At 43.8% G+C, this 20540-nt stretch overlaps 1 protein-coding gene across 1 annotated transcript in view; it reads right to left on the bottom strand.

The window, feature by feature from the left end:
• LOC311106848 (choline/ethanolamine transporter flvcr2b-like) overlaps positions 1–20540 on the bottom strand; it is a gene marked incomplete at its 3' end in the record, with an annotated part of 48360 nt that overhangs the window by 8625 nt on the left and 19195 nt on the right. The window contains exons 3-4 of the mRNA XM_084149219.1: positions 11083–11223; positions 643–710 (exon numbers count right to left, since the gene is read on the bottom strand). Of these exons, the coding sequence (XP_084005345.1) occupies positions 643–710; positions 11083–11223 (209 nt within the window). The remainder of the gene's footprint in view (positions 1–642; positions 711–11082; positions 11224–20540) is intronic.

Below are 20540 nucleotides of genomic sequence, written 5' to 3'. Positions count from 1 at the left end.
TGCTAACCAAATAACATGCTCATTGTTGTATTCTAGAATGTTTGTATTGTTAACCAAATAACATGCTCATTGTTGTATTCTAGAATGTTTGTATTGTTAACCAAATAACATGCTCATTGTTGTATTCTAGAATGTTTGTATTGTTAACCAAATAACATGCTCATTGTTGTATTCTAGAATGTTTGTATTACTAACCAAATAACATGCTCATTGTTGTATTCTAGAATGTTTGTATTGTTAACCAAATAACATGCTCATTGTTGTATTCTATAATGTTTGTATTGTTAACCAAATAACATGCTCATTGTTGTGTTCTAGAATGTTTGTATTGTTAACCAAATAACATGCTCATTGTTGTATTCTAGAATGTTTGTATTGCTAACCAAATAACATGCTCATTGTTGTGTTCTAGAATGTTTGTATTGCTAACCAAATAACATGCTCATTGTTGTGTTCTAGAATGTTTGTATTGTTAACCAAATAACATGTTCATTGTTGTATTCTAGAATGTTTGTATTGTTAACCAAATAACATGCTCATTGTTGTATTCTAGAATGTTTGTATTGTTAACCAAATAACATGCTCATTGTTGTTGTGTTGTCAATGTGTTTCAGTGCCCACATACTGAACTGTAAGACTTACAGGGTAGTGCTCGATGATCATGCGGTTCAGTAGTGTGCCCACTGCATAAAAGCAGCCCACGTTCAGACCTGTGGGAGAGAGAAACAGAGGCACAGCCAATAGGGACTTTCAGAGAGCTTTCTCAGAGAGCACACACAGCAGGTAACAGTATTACTCTAATAGCACTGTTGACTTCACACACAGCAGGTAACAGTATTACTCTAATAGCACTGTTGACTTCACACACAGCAGGTAACAGTATTACTCTAATAGCACTGTTGACTTCACACACAGCAGGTAACAGTATTACTCTAATAGCACTGTTGACTTCACACACAGCAGGTAACAGTATTACTCTAATAGCACTGTTGACTTCACACACAGCAGGTAACAGTATTACTCTAATAGCACTGTTGACTTCACACACAGCAGGTAACAGTAAATCACTGTTATCTTTGTTCCTGATGTGAGTGTGTGTGTTTACGTTCATGCGTATGTTGTTGCTATGTGTTGCAGTACTCGTGGCACTTCTTTGAGGCCTTGGTGAAGTCTATGGCTATGATGACTGATGATTGAATTCTACAGTGCCTTACAAAAGCATTCATCCCCCTTGGCATTTTTCCTATTTTGTTGCATTACAACCTGTAATTTAAATGGATTTATATTTGGATTTCATGTAACGAACACACACAAAATAGTCCAAATTGGTGAAGTGAAATGAAAAAAAATTACTTGTTTAAAAAAATTCTAAAAAAATAAATAACGGAAAAGTGGTGCGTGAATATGTATTTGTATTTGTGTTTATTACGGATCCCCATTAGAGGCTGCCAAGGCAACAGCTACTCTTCCTGGGGTCCAACCACAATTTACATACAATAAACCAATCCATAACACAACACCTTATTACACACTACTCTACCATAACATATTTACAATACAAAATCCAATAATACAGCAAAATAACAATATTAAAATGTGTGTGTGTAGAGTGCGTGTGTTAGCATGTGTTTGTGAATGCTGTGTGTGTGCCTGTGTGTGTGTGTCTGTGTGTGTGTGTCTCTTCACAGTCCGCGCTGTTCCATAAAGTGTAGTTTAATTTGTTTTTTAAATCTTATTTTACTGCTTGACTGAGTTACTTGATGTGGAATAGAGTTCCATGTAGTCATGGCTCTATGTAGTACTGCGCGTTTCCCGTAGTCTATTCTGGACTTGGGGACTGAAGAGACCTCTGGTGGCATGTCTCGTGGGGTATGCATGGGTGTCCGAGCTGTGTGCCAGCATTCCAAACAGACAGCTCGGTACATTCAGCTTGTCTACACCTCTTAAAAAAATAAGCAGTGATGAAGTCAATCTCTCTTCCACTCTAAGCCAGGAGAGATTGACATGCATATTATTAATGTTAGCTCTCTGTGTACATCCAAAAACCAGCCGTGCTGCCCTGTTCTGAGCCAATTGCAAATTTCCTAAGTCCCTCTTTGTGGCACCTGACCACACGACTGAACAGTAGTCCAGGTTCGACAAAACTAGGGCCTGTAGGACCTGCCTTGTTGATAGCGTTGTTAAGAATCCAGAGCTGTGCTTTATTATGGACAGACTTCTCCCCATCTTAGCTACTGTTGTATCAATATGCTTTGACCATAACAGTTTACAATCCAGGGTTACTCCAAGCAGTTTAGTCACCTCAACTTGCCTCAATTTCCACATTATTCATTACGAGATGTAATTGAGGTTTAGGGTTTAGTGAATGATTTGACCCAAATACAATGCTTTTAGTTTTGGAAATATTTAGGACTAACTTATTCCTTGCCACCCATTCCAAAACTTACTGCAACTCTTTATTAAGTGTTGCTGTCATTTCAGCTGTTGTAGCAGCTGAAGTGTATAGTGTTGAGTCATCCGTATACATAGACACACTGGCTTTACTCAGAGCCAGTGGCAGGTCATTAGTAAAGATTGAAAAAAAGTAATGGGCCTAGACAGCTGCCCTGGGGAATTCCTGATTCTACCTGGATTAAGTTTGAGAGGCTTCCATTAAAGAACACCCTCTGTGTTCTGTTAGACAAGTAACTCTTTATCCACATTATAACAGGGGGTGTAAAGCCATAACACATACGTTTTTCCAGCAGCAGACTATGATTAAAAGCCGCACTGAAGTCTAACAAAACAGCCCCCACAATATTTGTATCATCAATGTCTCTCAGCCAATCATCAGTCATTTGTCATCAAGTGCTGTGCTTGTTGAGTGACCTTCTCTATAAGCATGCTGAAAGTTTGTTGTCAATTTGTTTACTGTAAAATAGCATTGTATCTGGTCAAACACAATTTTTTCCAATAGTTTACTAAGGGTTGGTAACAGGCTGATTGGTCGGCTATTTGAGCCAGTAAAGGGGGCTTTACTATTCTTGGGTAGCAGAATGACTTTTGCTTCCCTCCAAGCCGGGGGGCACACACATTCTAGTAGGCTTAAATTGAAAATATGGCAAATAGAAGTGGCAATATCATCCACTATTATCCTCAGTAATTTTCCATCCAAGTTGTCAGACCCTGGTGTATTCACCCCCTTTGCTATGAAGCCCCTAAATAAGATCTGGTGCAACCAATTACCAAAGCCCAGACCTCAATCTAATTGAGAATCTGTGGTATGAGTTAAAGATTGCTGTACACCAGTGGAACCCATCCAACTTGAAGGAGCTGGAGCAGTTTTGCCTTGAAGAATGGGCAAAAATCCCAGTGGCTAGATGTGCCAAGCTTATAGAGACATACCCCAAGAGACTTGCAGCTGTAATTGCTGCAAAAGGTGGCTCTACAAAGTATTGACTTGGGGGGGGGGGGGGGGGGGGATAGTTATGCACGCTCAAGTTCTCTGTTTTTTTGTGTTATTTCTTGTTTGTTTCACAAGAAAAAATATTTTGCATCTTCAAAGTGGTAGGCATGTTGTGTAAATCAAAAGATACAAACCCCCCAAAAATCCATTTTAATTCCAGGTTGTAAGGCAACAAAATAGGAAAAATGCCAAGGGGGGTGAATACTTTAGCAAGCCACTGTATGCTGTACCTATTAATGAAGTTTCATTCATAAAAATGGCTTAATTGTGATTGCGGTGTTTATCTGTGGAAATCTAAAGAAAGTAACAGTAAGGTACCCAAAAACTAAGGTGAAAGTAATAGTAATTTACACGGTAACAGAGCGTTGCTTTAGAATACAGTGTTCAGACCACGTAGGTACACTGAAACCATGCTGGGAAAAAAAACATTTAAGGTACAGAAACTATGGTGAAAGTAGTAAGGAACCTAGTAGTAATTACACGGTAACAGAGGAACAGAGCATTGTTTCGAATAAAGTGTCTCGGTCCCGTAGGTACACTGAAAATATGGTGAAACTGCACATGAAGTAACAAGTAAGGTACATAATATTTACTTAAGTACAGTGCTGAAATAACTGGGTAGCAACAGGAAAGTAATCGGAAACAAGATTCCATCTACCCAGCAACAAGCAAAGATCCTAAAAGTATGTTTTTAGGATGGCCCACATACAGCATAAGTGAAAGTTCCCAGTACATTTCCCAGTTCCCAGTACATTTCCCAGTTCCCAGTACATTTCCCAGTTCCCAGTACATTCTTAATAAGTATAAACCTCTATTATTGACAGTTCTTCAGTAACAAATAGTTGTTCCTACATAACCAGGATAATTCATCACTCTTTATCATATTTTTTCATACATAAACAAATCAGAATAATTAAATCACTCTTCATAAAAGTTGTTCCTACACAACTAGAATAATTAATCACTCTTTTTATCAGTACATAGCAGCTACAAATAAATAAATAAATAAAATACAAACTAACTATTAATGGGTAAATAACTGCATTCTTACCCGGTTGTTGCCATCTTATTATATTTCGCTGTTTTTTCCTGGTACATTTTCCGGACGTTACCCTATTATTTCAGCTAAAACTACAGATGGATTAGTAAAACTACAGTGCTTCCATTAATATATTAGATGGATTAGTAAAACTACAGTGCTTCCATTAATATATTAGATGGATTAGTAAAACTACAGTGCTTCCATTAATATATTAGATGGATTAGTAAAACTAAACTAAAGGGTGTAGCAAAATGCTTGTTTCTCTAGCTCCAACATTGCAGTAATATCTAACAATTCACAAACATCTAAAAGTAGAAGAATGGAATTAAGAAATACATAAATATTAGGACGAGCAATGTCGGAGTGGCACAGTAGAATAGAATACAGTATATACATACAGTGAGGGGAAAAAAAGTATTTGATCCCCTGCTGATTTTGTACGTTTGCCCACTGACAAAGACATGATCAGTCTATAATTTTAATGGTAGGTTTATTTGAACAGTGAGAGACAGAATAACAACAACAAAATCCAGAAAAAAAGCATGTCAAAAATGTTATGAATTGATTTGCATTTTAATGAGGGAAATAAGTATTTGACCCCTCTGCAAAACATGACTTAGTACTTGGTGGCAAAACCCTTGTTGGCAATCACAGAGGTCAGACGTTTCTTGTAGTTGGCCACCAGGTTTGCACACATCTCAGGAGGGATTTTGTCCCACTCCTCTTTGCAGATCTTCTCCAAGTCATTAAGGTTTCGAGGCTGACGTTTGGCAACTCGAACCTTCAGCTCCCTCCACAGATTTTCTATGGGATTAAGGTCTGGAGACTGGCTAGGCCACTCCAGGACCTTAATGTGCTTCTTCTTGAGCCACTCCTTTGTTGCCTTGGCCGTGTGTTTTGGGTCATTGTCATGCTGGAATACCCATCCACGGCCCATTTTCAATGCCCTGGCTGAGGGAAGGAGGTTCTCACCCAAGATTTGACGGTACATGGCCCCGTCCATCGTCCCTTTGATGCGGTGAAGTTGTCCTGTCCCCTTAGCAGAAAAACACCCCCAAAGCATAATGTTTCCACCTCCATGTTTGACGGTGGGGATGGTGTTCTTGGGGTCATAGGCAGCATTCCTCCGCCTCCAAACACGGCGAGTTGAGTTGATGCCAAAGAGCTCGATTTTGGTCTCATCTGACCACAACACTTTCACCCAGTTCTCCTCTGAATCATTCAGATGTTCATTGGTAAACTTCAGACGGGCCTGTATATGTGCTTTCTTGAGCAGGGGGACCTTGCGGGCGCTGCAGGATTTCAGTCCTTCACGGCGTAGTGTGTTACCAATTGTTTTCTTGGTGACTATGGTCCCAGCTGCCTCGAGATCATTGACAAGATCCTCCCATGTAGTTCTGGGCTGATTCCTCACCGTTCTCATGATCATTGCAACTCCACGAGATGAGATCTTGCATGGAGCCCCAGGCCGAGGGAGATTTACAGTTATTTTGTGTTACTTCCATTTGCGAATAATCGCACCAACTGTTGTCACCTTCTCACCAAGCTGCTTGGCGATGGTCTTGTAGCCCATTCCAGCCTTGTGTAGGTCTACAATCTTGTCCCTGACATCCTTGGAGAGCTTTTTGGTCTTGGCCATGGTGAAGTGTTTGGAATCTGATTGATTGATTGCTTCTGTGGACAGGTGTCTTTTATACAGGTAACACACTGAGATTAGGAGCACTCCCTTTAAGAGTGTGCCCCTAATCTCAGCTCGTTACCTGTATAAAAGACACCTGGGAGCCAGAAATCTTTCTGATTGAGAGGGGGTCAAATACTTATTTCCCTCATTCAAATGCAAATCAATTATAACATTTTTTACATGCGTTTTTATGGATTTTTTTGTTGTTATTCTGTCTCTCACTGTTCAAATAAACCTACCATTAAAATTATAGACTCATTTCTTTGCCAGTGGGCAAACGTACAAAATCAGCAGGGGATCAAATACTTTTTTCCCTCACTGTATGAGATGAGTAAAGCAAAAATATGTGAACATTATGAAAGTGACTAGTGTTCCATTATTAAAGTGGCCAGTGATTCCATGTCTATGTATATAGGGCAGCAGCCTCTAAGGTGCAGGGTTGAGTAACCGGGTGGTAGCCGGCTAGTGATGGCTATTTAACAGTCTGATGGCCTTGAGATATAAGCTGTTTTTCAGTCTCTCGGGCCCAGCTTTGATGCACCTGTACTGACCTCGCCTTCTGGATGATAGCGGGGTGAACAGGCCGTGGCTCGGGTGGTTGTTGTCCTTGATGATATTTTTGGCCTTCCTGTGACAACAGGTGCTGTAGGTGTCCTGGAGGGCAGGTAGTTTTCCCCCGGTGATGCGTTGGGCAGACCACACCACCCTCTGGAGAGCCCTGCGGTTGAGGGCGGTGCAGTTGCCATACCAGGCGGTGATACAGCCTGACAAAATGCTCTCAATTGTGCATCTGTAAATGTTTGTGAGGGCTTTAGTTGCCGAGCCAAATTTCTTCACCACACTGTCTGTGTGGGTGGACCATTTCAGTTTGTCAGTGATGTGTACGCCGAGGAACTTGAAGCTTTCCACCTTCTCCACTGCGGTCCTGTCGATGTGGATAGGGGGGTGCACCCTCTGCTGTTTCCTGAAGTCCACGATCATCTCCTTTATTTTGTTGATGTTGAGTGAGAGGTTATTTTCCTGGCACCACACTCCCAGAGCCCTCACCTCCTCCCTGTAGGCTATCTCGTATTTGTTGGTAATCAGGCCTGCTACTGTTGTGTCGTCTGCAAACTTGATGATTGAGTTGGAGGCGTGCTTGGGCATGCAGTCATGGGTGAACAGGGAGTACAGGAGGGGGCTGAGCACACACCCTTGTGGGGCCCCAATGTTGAGGATCAGCAAAGTGGAGATGTTGTTTCCTACCTTCACCACCTGGGGGCGGCCCGTCAGGAAGTCCAGGACCCAGTTGCACAGCGCGGGGTTCAGACCCAGGGCCCCGAGCTTAATGATGAGCTTGGAGGGTACTATGGTGTTGAAGGCTGAGCTATAGTCAATGAACAGCATTCTTACATAGGTATTCCTCTTGTCCAGATGGGATAGGGCAGTGTGCAGTGCGATGGCGATTGTATCGTCTGTGGATCTATTGGGGCGGTAAGCAAATTGAGTGGGTCTAGGGTGGCAGGTAAGGTAGAGGTGATATGATCCTTAACTAGCCTCTCAAAGTACTTAATATTTTAATTTTTTAATATGCCATTTAGCAGACGCTTTTATCCAAAGCGACTTACAGTCATGCTTGCATAAATTTTTTTTTTGTGTATGGGTGGTCCCGGGGATCGAACCCACTACCTTGGCGTTACAAGCGCCATGCTCTACCAGCTGAGCTACAGAGGACCACATGATGACAGAGGTGAGTGCTACGGGCGATAGTCATTTAGTTCAACCCAAAGCTAGTTTGACCCATACAGTCTATGGGAGATACGAGTTCCCGAGATACCATTTGAAAACACCAATAAACCAACACTTAGCACCTGTTGAGGATAAGACTGACATTAATGATAACTATCAGACTTTTATAACTTATCAAGCTTATTGGGTCCCCGAGTAGCGCAGCGGTCTAAGGCACTGCATCTCAGTGCTCGAGGCGTCACTACAGACCCCCCTGGGTTCGATTCCAGGCTGTATCACAACCGGCCGTGATTGGGAGTCCCATAGGTGCGGCGCACAATTGGCCCAGCGTCGTCCGGGTTTGGCCCGGTGTAGGCCGTCATTGTAAATAAGAATTTGTTCTTAACTGACTTGCCTAGTTAAATAAAGGTTAAATAAAAATAAGTATCACGCTTTATAACAATTATCAAGCTTCCTCATGGCTGAATCCTCCCCTGTAGTTGTAAAATAATGTCAGGTTAGCAGCTAGCTACCCAATGCTCTGATTCATGATCAGATATAACTGGTTACATTTACATTTACATTTACGTCATTTAGCAGACGCTCTTATCCAGAGCGACTTACAGTTAGTGAGTGCATACATCCATTTTTTAAACTGGCCCCCCATGGGAATCGAACCCACATCCCTGGCGTTGCAAACGCCATGCTCTACCAACTGAGCTACATCCCTGCCGGTCATTCCCTCCCCTACCCTGGACGACGCTGGGCCAATTGTGCCGCCGCCCCATTGGTTGAGATCGAGGAAAAAGAACGGGTCATAACAAGGAAGTGGGCACATTGCTGAGCGTCAGGTAGCCTAGCGGTTAAACGTGTTGGGCCGGTAACCAAAAGGTAGCCTAGCGGTTAAACGTGTTGGGCCGCTAACCAAAAGGTAGCCTAGCGGTTAAACGTGTTGGGCCGCTAACCAAAAGGTAGCCTAGCGGTTAAACGTGTTGGGCCGGTAACCAAAAGGTAGCCTAGCGGTTAAACGTGTTGGGCCGGTAACCAAAAGGTAGCCTAGCGGTTAAACGTGTTGGGCCGCTAACCAAAAGGTAGCCTAGCGGTTAAACGTGTTGGGCCGCTAACCAAAAGGTAGCCTAGCGGTTAAACGTGTTGGGCCGCTAACCAAAAGGTAGCCTAGCGGTTAAACGTGTTGGGCCGCTAACCAAAAGGTAGCCTAGCGGTTAAACGTGTTGGGCCGGTAACCAAAAGGTAGCCTAGCGGTTAAACGTGTTGGGCCGGTAACCAAAAGGTTGCCTAGCGAATCCCTGAGCCAACCAGGTAGCCTAGCGAATCCCTGAGCCAACTAGGTGAATAATCTGCCGATGTGCCCTTGAGCAAGGCACTTAACCCTAATTGCTCCTGTAAGTTGCTCTGGAGAAGAGCGTCTGCTAAATGACTAAAATGTAATGTAAATGTACTGGGTAACTGTAGGTCAGGTGGAATAGGCAAAACACTGGCAGACAGTTTTCACAACTGCTGTGCTGCCTCGGGTATTATCTAGCATGCCTACCTGAACCGTGCTGTGCTGCCTCGGGTATTATCTAGCATGCCTACCTGAACCGTACTGTGCTGCCTCGGGTATTATCTAGCATGCCTACCTGAACCGTGCTGTGCTGCCTCGGGTATTATCTAGCATGCCTACCTGAACCGTACTGTGCTGCCTCGGGTATTATCTAGCATGCCTACCTGAACCGTACTGTGCTGCCTCGGGTATTATCTAGCATGCCTACCTGAACCGTGCTGTGCTGCCTCGGGTATTATCTAGCATGCCTACCTGAACCGTACTGTGCTGCCTCGGGTATTATCTAGCATGCCTACCTGAACCGTACTGTGCTGCCTCGGGTATTATCTAGCATGCCTACCTGAACCGTGCTGTGCTGCCTCGGGTATTATCTAGCATGCCTACCTGAACCGTGCTGTGCTGCCTCGGGTATTATCTAGCGTGCCTACCTGAACCGTACTGTGCTGCCTCGGGTATTATCTAGCGTGCCTACCTGAACCGTACTGTGCTGCCTCGGGTATTATCTAGCGTGCCTACCTGAACCGTACTGTGCTGCCTCGGGTATTATCTAGCGTGCCTACCTGAACCGTACTGTGCTGCCTCGGGTATTATCTAGCGTGCCTACCTGAACCGTGCTGTGCTGCCTCGGGTATTATCTAGCATGCCTACCTGAACCGTACTGTGCTGCCTCGGGTATTATCTAGCATGCCTACCTGAACCGTGCTGTGCTGCCTCGGGTATTATCTAGCATGCCTACCTGAACCGTACTGTGCTGCCTCGGGTATTATCTAGCGTGCCTACCTGAACCGTACTGTGCTGCCTCGGGTATTATCTAGCGTGCCTACCTGAACCGTACTGTGCTGCCTCGGGTATTATCTAGCATGCCTACCTGAACCGTACTGTGCTGCCTCGGGTATTATCTAGCATGCCTACCAGAACCGTGCTGAGCTGCCTCGGGTATTATCTAGCATGCCTACCTGAACCGTACTGTGCTGCCTCGGGTATTATCTAGCATGCCTACCTGAACCGTACTGTGCTGCCTCGGGTATTATCTAGCATGCCTACCTGAACCGTACTGTGCTGCCTTGGGTATTATCTAGCATGCCTACCTGAACCGTACTGTGCTGCCTCGGGTATTATCTAGCATGCCTACCTGAACCGTACTGTGCTGCCTCGGGTATTATCTAGCATGCCTACCTGAACCGTGCTGTGCTGCCTCGGGTATTATCTAGCATGCCTACCTGAACCGTACTGTGCTGCCTCGGGTATTATCTAGCATGCCTACCTGAACCGTACTGTGCTGCCTCGGGTATTATCTAGCATGCCTACCTGAACCGTACTGTGCTGCCTCGGGTATTATCTAGCATGCCTACCTGAACCGTACTGTGCTGCCTCGGGTATTATCTAGCGTGCCTACCTGAACCGTACTGTGCTGCCTCGGGTATTATCTAGCATGCCTACCTGAACCGTACTGTGCTGCCTCGGGTATTATCTAGCATGCCTACCTGAACCGTACTGTGCTGCCTCGGGTATTATCTTTTCACATTGTCCTACAGCACGGTTCCAAAACTATGATGAATGCATAACCAGGACAGCCCTGGACAGCTCAGCTCAGCTCAGCTCAGCTCAGCTCAGCTCAGTAGTGATACTAGTTAGGTACTGACCGTATGTGAGGATGAGGAGGAGGAAGGGTTTGTTTCGGAGCAGCCTGAGGATGGAGGCTGTGTAGGAGTACTCTTCTGGAGGGATGCAGCGAGCTGTGGCCTGGGCCTGGGTGGGAGGGAGCTCCGGACGCTCCTGGAACGCTACGGAGAAAGAGACCGATGGAGAGATAGAAAGATGGAGAGAGACGGAAAGAGACATCAGTAACATAGTCAAAAGGACGTAACGGGACATTTAAGAATGAATCAGAGTGGGTTATACAGAGAAGAAGATGCAGAGAGTATTCTGTAGGCCTTTACACTTGTACCAGTATATGGGTTGAAAATGGCTGGGACACTGATTGGAACACATTGGCTGTACAATAACATGCTATACATGCTGTCAAAGCTCAGGATCTGCGCTTTCACAGCTTTAGCTAGGCATGTCGGCAATAGAACATGCTTTCAGATTATGCCCACCTGACCCAGATTGAGATTTGTAAACTGACCGCTTTTGGATTTCGGGAAAACAACAGTAATTGTGTAAAGGCAGGGGATGCAGGGTTGTGTTCCAACCAAAACAACTACCAGCGTGCTTCACAGCTAGGAGAGCTAAAAAAAAAAAAAAAGCACCTTATAGTTAAAGACTCTTCTTTGGGTCATAAAAGTGCATTGAAATGACTTTGGAACCGTGCACACTTTGGAGAGGTGTGTGGCCACTTTTCCAAGTTAAACAGGATAAAGACACACACACACACACACACACACACACACACACACACACACAAAACTTGCTCACAAGAAGGACCACCGCGCCACCTTCCTGTTCAAGTGAGCACAGCACAAGAACGGTGAGTCCAAAAAATTTATTGTATGCTGCTGCATAAAATATGTAATATGCCAGGTAGATATGTATACTGTAGCTAAGAAAGTAATACTAAGTGTATGTTGTGTAGTAAGCTGTTAGTAGCCCATGTGCCTCACCCTAATATTTTGGTCCCTTTCCCCCTCATAACTTAGCCTACTGTTCTGACTTGGTGGTGCACATGTAGCCTATAACCTGTTTTAGAGAAATGCCATCATCTAATATTGTTAGAGCTTTCATTGTCTGCTTATATGCCCCCTTTATTTATCCCACGGTTCTGACTTGGTGTACAGGGAGAACACTGTAAGAACGGCCCATGTTCTGAATTCTGTCGCTGTACATTTCAAAAGTGCTGAACAAATAGTTATAATCGACTAAGTCCGTCGTCTTAGCTCGCTCAATGTCTTAATCGAAATTACGGCTTGCCTCTTATCAACTCATCGTTCCCTTATGCCATAGTCTGTACATCTCAATTGTTATATTGCTTATATAGGTCAATTTCATTAGTATCTTATTCATCGTTTTAGGTAATGTTGGAATGATGCATTTCATTGTTTTGCTTACGTATTATACTTAGCTCATGCTTTTCTTCGTGAGGACGGGATACTATATAATGTTGTTGGGTCTGTAACCATGAGGACGGGATACTATATAATGTTGTTGGGTCTGTAGCCATGAGGAAGGGATACTATATAATGTTGTTGGGTCTGTAACCATGAGGACGGGATACTATATAATGTTGTTGGGTCTGTAACCATGAGGACGGGATACTATATAATGTTGTTGGGTCTGTAACCATGAGGACGGGATACTATATAATGTTGTTGGGTCTGTAACCATGAGGAGGGGATACTATATAATGTTGTTGGGTCTGTAGCCATGAGGAAGGGATACTATATAATGTTGTTGGGTCTGTAACCATGAGGACGGGATACTATATAATGTTGTTGGGTCTGTAACCATGAGGACGGGATACTATATAATGTTGTTGGGTCTGTAACTATGAGGAGGGGATACTATATAATGTTGTTGGGTCTGTAACCATGAGGACGGGATCCTATATCATGTTGTTGGGTCTGTAACTATGAGGAGGGGATACTATATAATGTTGTTGGGTCTGTAACCATGAGGACGGGATACTATATAATGTTGTTGGGTCTGTAACCATGAGGACGGGATACTATATAATGTTGTTGGGTCTGTAACCATGAGGACGGGATACTATATAATGTTGTTGGGTCTGTAACCACGAGGAGGGGATACTATATAATGTTGTTGGGTCTGTAACCATGAGGAGGGGATACTATATAATGTTGTTGGGTCTGTAACCACGAGGAGGGGATACTATATAATGTTGTTGGGTCTGTAACCATGAGGACGGGATACTATATAATGTTGTTGGGTCTGTAACCATGAGGACGGGATACTATATAATGTTGTTGGGTCTGTAACTATGAGGACGGGATACTATATAATGTTGTTGGGTCTGTAACCATGAGGACGGGATACTATATAATGTTGTTGGGTCTGTAACTATGAGGAGGGGATACTATATAATGTTGTTGGGTCTGTAACCATGAGGACGGGATACTATATAATGCTGTTGGGTCTGTAACCATGAGGAGGGGATACTATATAATGTTGTTGGGTCTGTAACCATGAGGACGGGATACTATATAATGCTGTTGGGTCTGTAACCATGAGGAGGGGATACTATATAATGTTGTTGGGTCTGTAACCATGAGGAGGGGATACTATATAATGCTGTTGGGTCTGTAACCATGAGGAGGGGATACTATATAATGTTGTTGGGTCTGTAACCATGAGGACGGGATACTATATAATGTTGTTGGGTCTGTAACCATGAGGACGGGATACTATATAATGTTGTTGGGTCTGTAACCATGAGGAGGGGATACTATATAATGCTGTTGGGTCTGTAACCATGAGGAGGGGATACTATATAATGTTGTTGGGTCTGTAACCATGAGGACGGGATACTATATAATGCTGTTGGGTCTGTAACCATGAGGAGGGGATACTATATAATGTTGTTGGGTCTGTAACCATGAGGACGGGATACTATATAATGCTGTTGGGTCTGTAACCATGAGGAGGGGATACTATATAATGTTGTTGGGTCTGTAACCATGAGGACGGGATACTATATAATGCTGTTGGGTCTGTAACCATGAGGAGGGGATACTATATAATGTTGTTGGGTCTGTAACCATGAGGACGGGATACTATATAATGTTGTTGGGTCTGTAACCATGAGGACGGGATACTATATAATGTTGTTGGGTCTGTAACCATGAGGACGGGATACTATATAATGTTGTTGGGTCTGTAACCATGAGGACGGGATACTATATAATGCTGTTGGGTCTGTAACCATGAGGAGGGGATACTATATAATGCTGTTGGGTCTGTAACCATGAGGACGGGATACTATATAATGTTGTTGGGTCTGTAACCATGAGGAAGGGATACTATATAATGTTGTTGTGTCTGTAACCATGAGGAGGGGATACTATATAATGTTGTTGGGTCTGTAACCATGAGGACGGGATACTATATAATGCTGTTGGGTCTGTAACCATGAGGAGGGGATACTATATAATGCTGTTGGGTCTGTAACCATGAGGACGGGATACTATATAATGTTGTTGGGTCTGTAACCATGAGGACGGGATACTATATAATGTTGTTGGGTCTGTAACTATGAGGAGGGGATACTATATAATGTTGTTGGGTCTGTAACCATGAGGACGGGATACTATATAATGTTGTTGGGTCTGTAACCATGAGGACGGGATACTATATAATGTTGTTGGGTCTGTAACCATGAGGAGGGGATACTATATAATGTTGTTGGGTCTGTAGCCATGAGGACGGGATACTATATAATGTTGTTGGGTCTGTAACCATGAGGAGGGGATACTATATAATGTTATTGGGTCTGTAACCATGAGGACGGGATACTATATAATGTTGTTGGGTCTGTAACCATGAGGAGGGGATACTATATAATGTTGTTGGGTCTGTAACCATGAGGACGGGATACTATATAATGTTGTTGGGTCTGTAACCATGAGGAAGGGATACTATATAATGTTGTTGGGTCTGTAGCCATGAGGACGGGATACTATATAATGTTGTTGGGTCTGTAACCATGAGGAGGGGATACTATATAATGTTGTTGGGTCTGTAACCATGAGGAGGAGATACTATATAATGTTGTTGGGTCTGTAACCATGAGGAGGGGATACTATATAATGTTGTTGGGTCTGTAACCATGAGGAGGGGATACTATATAATGCTGTTGGGTCTGTAACCATGAGGAGGGGATACTATATAATGTTGTTGGGTCTGTAACCATGAGGAGGGGATACTATATAATGTTGTTGGGTCTGTAACCATGAGGACGGGATACTATATAATGTTGTTGGGTCTGTAACCATGAGGAGGGGATACTATATAATGTTGTTGGGTCTGTAACCATGAGGATGGGATACTATATAATGTTGTTGGGTCTGTAACCATGAGGAGGGGATACTATATAATGTTGTTGGGTCTGTAACCATGAGGAGGGGATACTATATAATGCTGTTGGGTCTGTAACCATGAGGAGGGGATACTATATAATGTTGTTGGGTCTGTAACCATGAGGAGGGGATACTATATAATGTTGTTGGGTCTGTAACCATGAGGAGGGGATACTATATAATGTTGTTGGGTCTGTAACCATGAGGACGGGATACTATATAATGTTGTTGGGTCTGTAGCCATGTTTGCCAGTGAGTCTGTTCCCATTCAAATATTTTTTTTCAACAACAAGTTCAGTAGGCTAATAGACCATGTAATTGTGGTTGATATTGCGACGGTTGTTCTGTTTGTACAATGCGTGTCGGTATATTGTCTATAAAAGTGGAACCTCGTGATTGTATTTTCCTTCCTTTTTAGACCACATACAGTGGGGAAAAAAAGTATTTAGTCAGCCACCAATTGTGCAAGTTCTCCCACTTAAAAAGATGAGAGGCCTGTAATTTTCATCATAGGTACACGTCAACTATGACAGACAAAATGAGGAAAAAAAATCCAGAAAATCACATTGTAGGATTTTTAATGAATTTATTTGCAAATTATGGTGGAAAATAAGTATTTGGTCAATAACTAAAGTTTCTCAATACTTTGTTATATACCCTTTGTTGGCAATGACACAGGTCAAACGTTTTCTGTAAGTCTTCACAAGGTTTTCACACACTGTTGCTGGTATTTTGGCCCATTCCTCCATGCAGAGCAGTGATGTTTTGGGGCTGTCGCTGGGCAACACGGACTTTCAACTCCCACCAAAGATTTTCTATGGGGTTGAGATCTGGAGACTGGCTAGGCCACTCCAGGACCTTGAAATGCTTCTTACGAAGCCACTCCTTCGTTGCCCGGGCGGTGTGTTTGGGATCATTGTCATGCTGAAAGACCCAGCCACGTTTCATCTTCAATGCCCTTGCTGATGGAAGGAGGTTTTCACTCAAAATCTCACGATACATGGCCCCATTCATTCTTTCCTTTACACGGATCAGTCGTCCTGGTCCCTTTGCAGAAAAACAGCCCCAACGCATGATGTTTCCACCCCCATGCTTCACAGTAGGTATGGTGTTCTTTGGATGCAACTCAGCATTCTTTGTCCTCCAAACACAACGAGTTGAGTTTTTACCAAAAAGTTCTATTTTGGTTTCATCTGACCATATGACATTCTCCCAATCCTCTTCTGGATCATCCAAATGCACTCTAGCAAACGTCAGACGGGCCTGGACATGTACTGGCTTAAGCAGGGGTACACATCTGGCACTGCAGGATTTGAGTCCCTGGCGGTGTAGTGTGTTACTGATGGTAGGCTTTGTTACTTTGGTCCCAGCTCTCTGCAGGTCATTCACTAGGTCCCCCCGTGTGGTTCTGGGATTTTTGCTCACCGTTCTTGTGATCATTTTGACCCCACGGGGTGAGATCTTGCGTGGAGCCCCAGATCGAGGGAGATTATCAGTGGTCTTGTATGTCTTCCATTTCCTAATAATTGCTCCCACAGTTGATTTCTTCAAACCAAGCTGCTTACCTATTGCAGATTCAGTCTTCCCAGCCTGGTGCAGGTCTACAATTTTGTTTCTGGTGTCCTTTGACAGCTCTTTGGTCTTGGCCATAGTGGAGTTTGGAGTGTGACTGTTTGAGGTTGTGGACAGGTGTCTTTTATACTGATAACAAGTTCAAACAGGTGCCATTAATACGGGTAACGAGTGGAGGACAGAGGAGCCTCTTAAAGAAGAAGTTACAGGTCTGTGAGAGCCAGAAATCTTGCTTTTTTGTAGGTGACCAAATACTTATTTTCCACCATAATTTGCAAATAAAATCATTAAAAATCCAACAATGTCATTTTCTGGAGAAAAAAAATCTCAATTTGTCTGTCATAGTTGACGTGTACCTATGATGAAAATTACAGGCCTCTCTCATCTTTTTAAGTGGGAGAATGTAATGTAATGTAATAATGTTTGTGTATGGTTCAAAAGTCCAAACTCATGTCGCCGTTATTATTGAAGGAGAATGCAGTTCTTATAGAGTTACAGAAATCCACAAGGAGTCAGCAGAAACCATATTTATTTAGTATGTCAGCCATATCAGTTATGTATGTTTTTTTTTTAAGGCAGTAAATGAGGCTGAATGAACAGTTTCGCTGCCAGACGAGGCTCCGTTGGTAGCCAGGTGTAGCGGTGAAAAGTATTCAGTCACTCCATGGTGCTGAAAAGAAAGCTCCACTGTCGGGACAGCTTTATGTAGGCCCTAACCGTTTGTAGGGCACCATTTGTCACCGTTATAGTGCAATTAATGTATTGTTTAGCGTTGTGTTGTGGTTTTGCTGGCATGCATCTAAAAAAGAATAATGTTGCGTTCGCCCCCACCAAGATATACAGTACATCCTAAAATCGCCACTGCTCCCATAGGAGATACAATGCATTCAGAAAGTATTCACACCCCTTGACTTTTTCCACATTTTGTTGTGTTACAGCCTGAATTTAAAATGGATTACATTTAGATTTTGTCACTGGCCTACATACAATACCCCATAATGTCAAAGTGGAACTATGAGGCCATGGCTGTGATTGGAGAAAACTGAGGATGGATCAACAACATTGTAGTTACTCCACAATATTAACCTAATTGACAGAGTGAAAAGAAGGAAGCCTGTACAGAATAAACATATTCCAAAACATGCATCCTGTTTGCAACAAGGCACTAAAGTAATACTGCAAAGCAATTAACTTTTTGTCCTGAATACAAAGTGTTATGTTTGGGGCAAATCCAATACAACACATTACTGAGTACCACTCTCCATATTTTCAAGCATAGTGTTGGCTGCATCTTGTTATGGGTGTGCTTGTAGTTGTTAAGGACTGGAGAGTTTTTCAGGATAAAAAAATAAACAGAATGGAGCTAAGCACAGGCAAAATCCTAGTTGGAAAACCTGGTTCAGTCTGCTTTCCACCAGACACTGGGAGATTAATTCACCTTTCAGCAGGACAATAACCTAAAACACAAAGCCAAATCTACACTGGAGTTGCTTACCAACAAGACAGTGAATGTTCCTGAGGGGCCGAGTTACAGTTTCGACTTAAATCGGCTTGGAAATCTATGGCAAGACCTGGACATGGTTGTCTAGAAATGATCAACAACCAATTTGACAGAGCTTTAATAATTTAGAAAATAATGGGCAAATAATGTACAATCCAGGTGTGAAAAGCTCTTAGAATCACCTTTGGCAGTGATTATAGCTCTGACATGTATTGACTCAGGGGTGTGAATACTTATGTAAATTAGATACTTCAGTATTTTATTTTCAATAAATTTGCTAACATTTCTAAAAACATGTTTTCACTTTGTTATTATGGAGTATTGTGTGTAAATGGGTGTGGCGGGAAAATATATATATTTAATCCATTTTGAATTCAGTCTGTAACAACAAAATGTGGAGTAAGCCAAAGGGGTATGAATACTTTCTGAATACACTGTAGGTCAAACAAGTACAGTTCACCACTCCTGTCCACAGGCTTTTTAGGCTTTTAACTATTAAGATACAAAGTCTACAAAGACCGTCACTAAGGGCTCTTTCTATAGTGTGCCTGCCTCAAGGACGTTCATCGTGGCTTTCAAGGACTAAAAGACACAGAACAACAGGAACAAAGAAACTGCTGTGTCCGGAATGGCACCTCTTTTACCCATGAGCCCATGGGCCAAAGCAGTGAATAGGGTGACATTTCGGTCAGGCCCTAGTCTCCGACCCAAAGGAATGTCAACTGTGGTATCCTGCCTGACTGTGACATGACGTGCTTCAAGCTGACTTTCTCTTGAGATAGCAGGCTTTCAGCAATGAGTCTGGGGGGGGGGAGAAATGCTGCAGATGTCTTTGTGGTTCTTATCTCGGAGCTTGTCCTCCCTGCGGTGTCTCAACCAGCAGGGGATATAAATGAGTGTCTCAACCAGCAGGGGAGATCAGTGAGCTAGTCCTCCCTGGGGTGTCTCAACCAGAAGGGGACATCAGTGAGCTAGTCCTCCCTGGGGTGTCTCAACCAGCAGGGGACATCAGTGAGCTAGTCCTCCCTGGGGTGTCTCAACCAGAAGGGGACATCAGTGAGCTAGTCCTCCCTGGGGTGTCTCAACCAGAAGGGGACATCAGTGAGCTAGTCCTCCCTGCGGTGTCTCAACCAGAAGGGGACATCAGTGAGCTAGTCCTCCCTGGGGTGTCTCAACCAGAAGGGGACATCAGTGAGCTAGTCCTCCCTGGGGTGTCTCAACCAGAAGGGGACATCAGTGAGCTAGTCCTCCCTGGGGTGTCTCAACCAGAAGGGGACATCAGTGAGCTAGTCCTCCCTGGGGTGTCTCAACCAGAAGGGGACATCAGTGAGCTAGTCCTCCCTGGGGTGTCTCAACCAGAAGGGGACATTAGTGAGCTAGTCCTCCCTGGGGTGTCTCAACCAGAAGGGGACATCAGTGAGCTAGTCCTCCCTGGGGTGTCTCAACCAGAAGGGGACATCAGTGAGCTAGTCCTCCCTGGGGTGTCTCAACCAGAAGGGGACATTAGTGAGCTAGTCCTCCCTGGGGTGTCTCAACCAGAAGGGGACATTAGTGAGCTAGTCCTCCCTGGGGTGTCTCAACCAGAAGGGGACATCAGTGAGCTAGTCCTCCCTGGGGTGTCTCAACCAGAAGGGGACATCAGTGAGCTAGTCCTCCCTGGGGTGTCTCAACCAGAAGGGGACATCAGTGAGCTAGTCCTCCCTGGGGTGTCTCAACCAGAAGGGGACATCAGTGAGCTAGTCCTCCCTGGGGTGTCTCAACCAGAAGGGGACATCAGTGAGCTAGTCCTCCCTGGGGTGTCTCAACCAGCAGGGGATATTTTACATTTACATTTTAGTCATTCAGCAGACGCTCTTATCCAGAGCGACTTACAGTTGGTGAGTGCATACATTTTTCATACTGGCCCCCCGTGGGAAACGAACCCACAACCCTGGCGTTGCAAGCGCCATGCTCTACCAACTGAGCTACAGAAGGGATATCAGTGAGCTAGCCCTCC

Source organism: Coregonus lavaretus (assembly GCF_964263955.1).
Source record: "Coregonus lavaretus genome assembly, chromosome: 31".
Lineage (NCBI taxonomy): Eukaryota > Metazoa > Chordata > Actinopteri > Salmoniformes > Salmonidae > Coregonus > Coregonus lavaretus.
The sequence above is the reverse complement of the archived record's forward strand: the minus strand, read 5'-3'. Positions and strand labels throughout refer to the sequence as shown.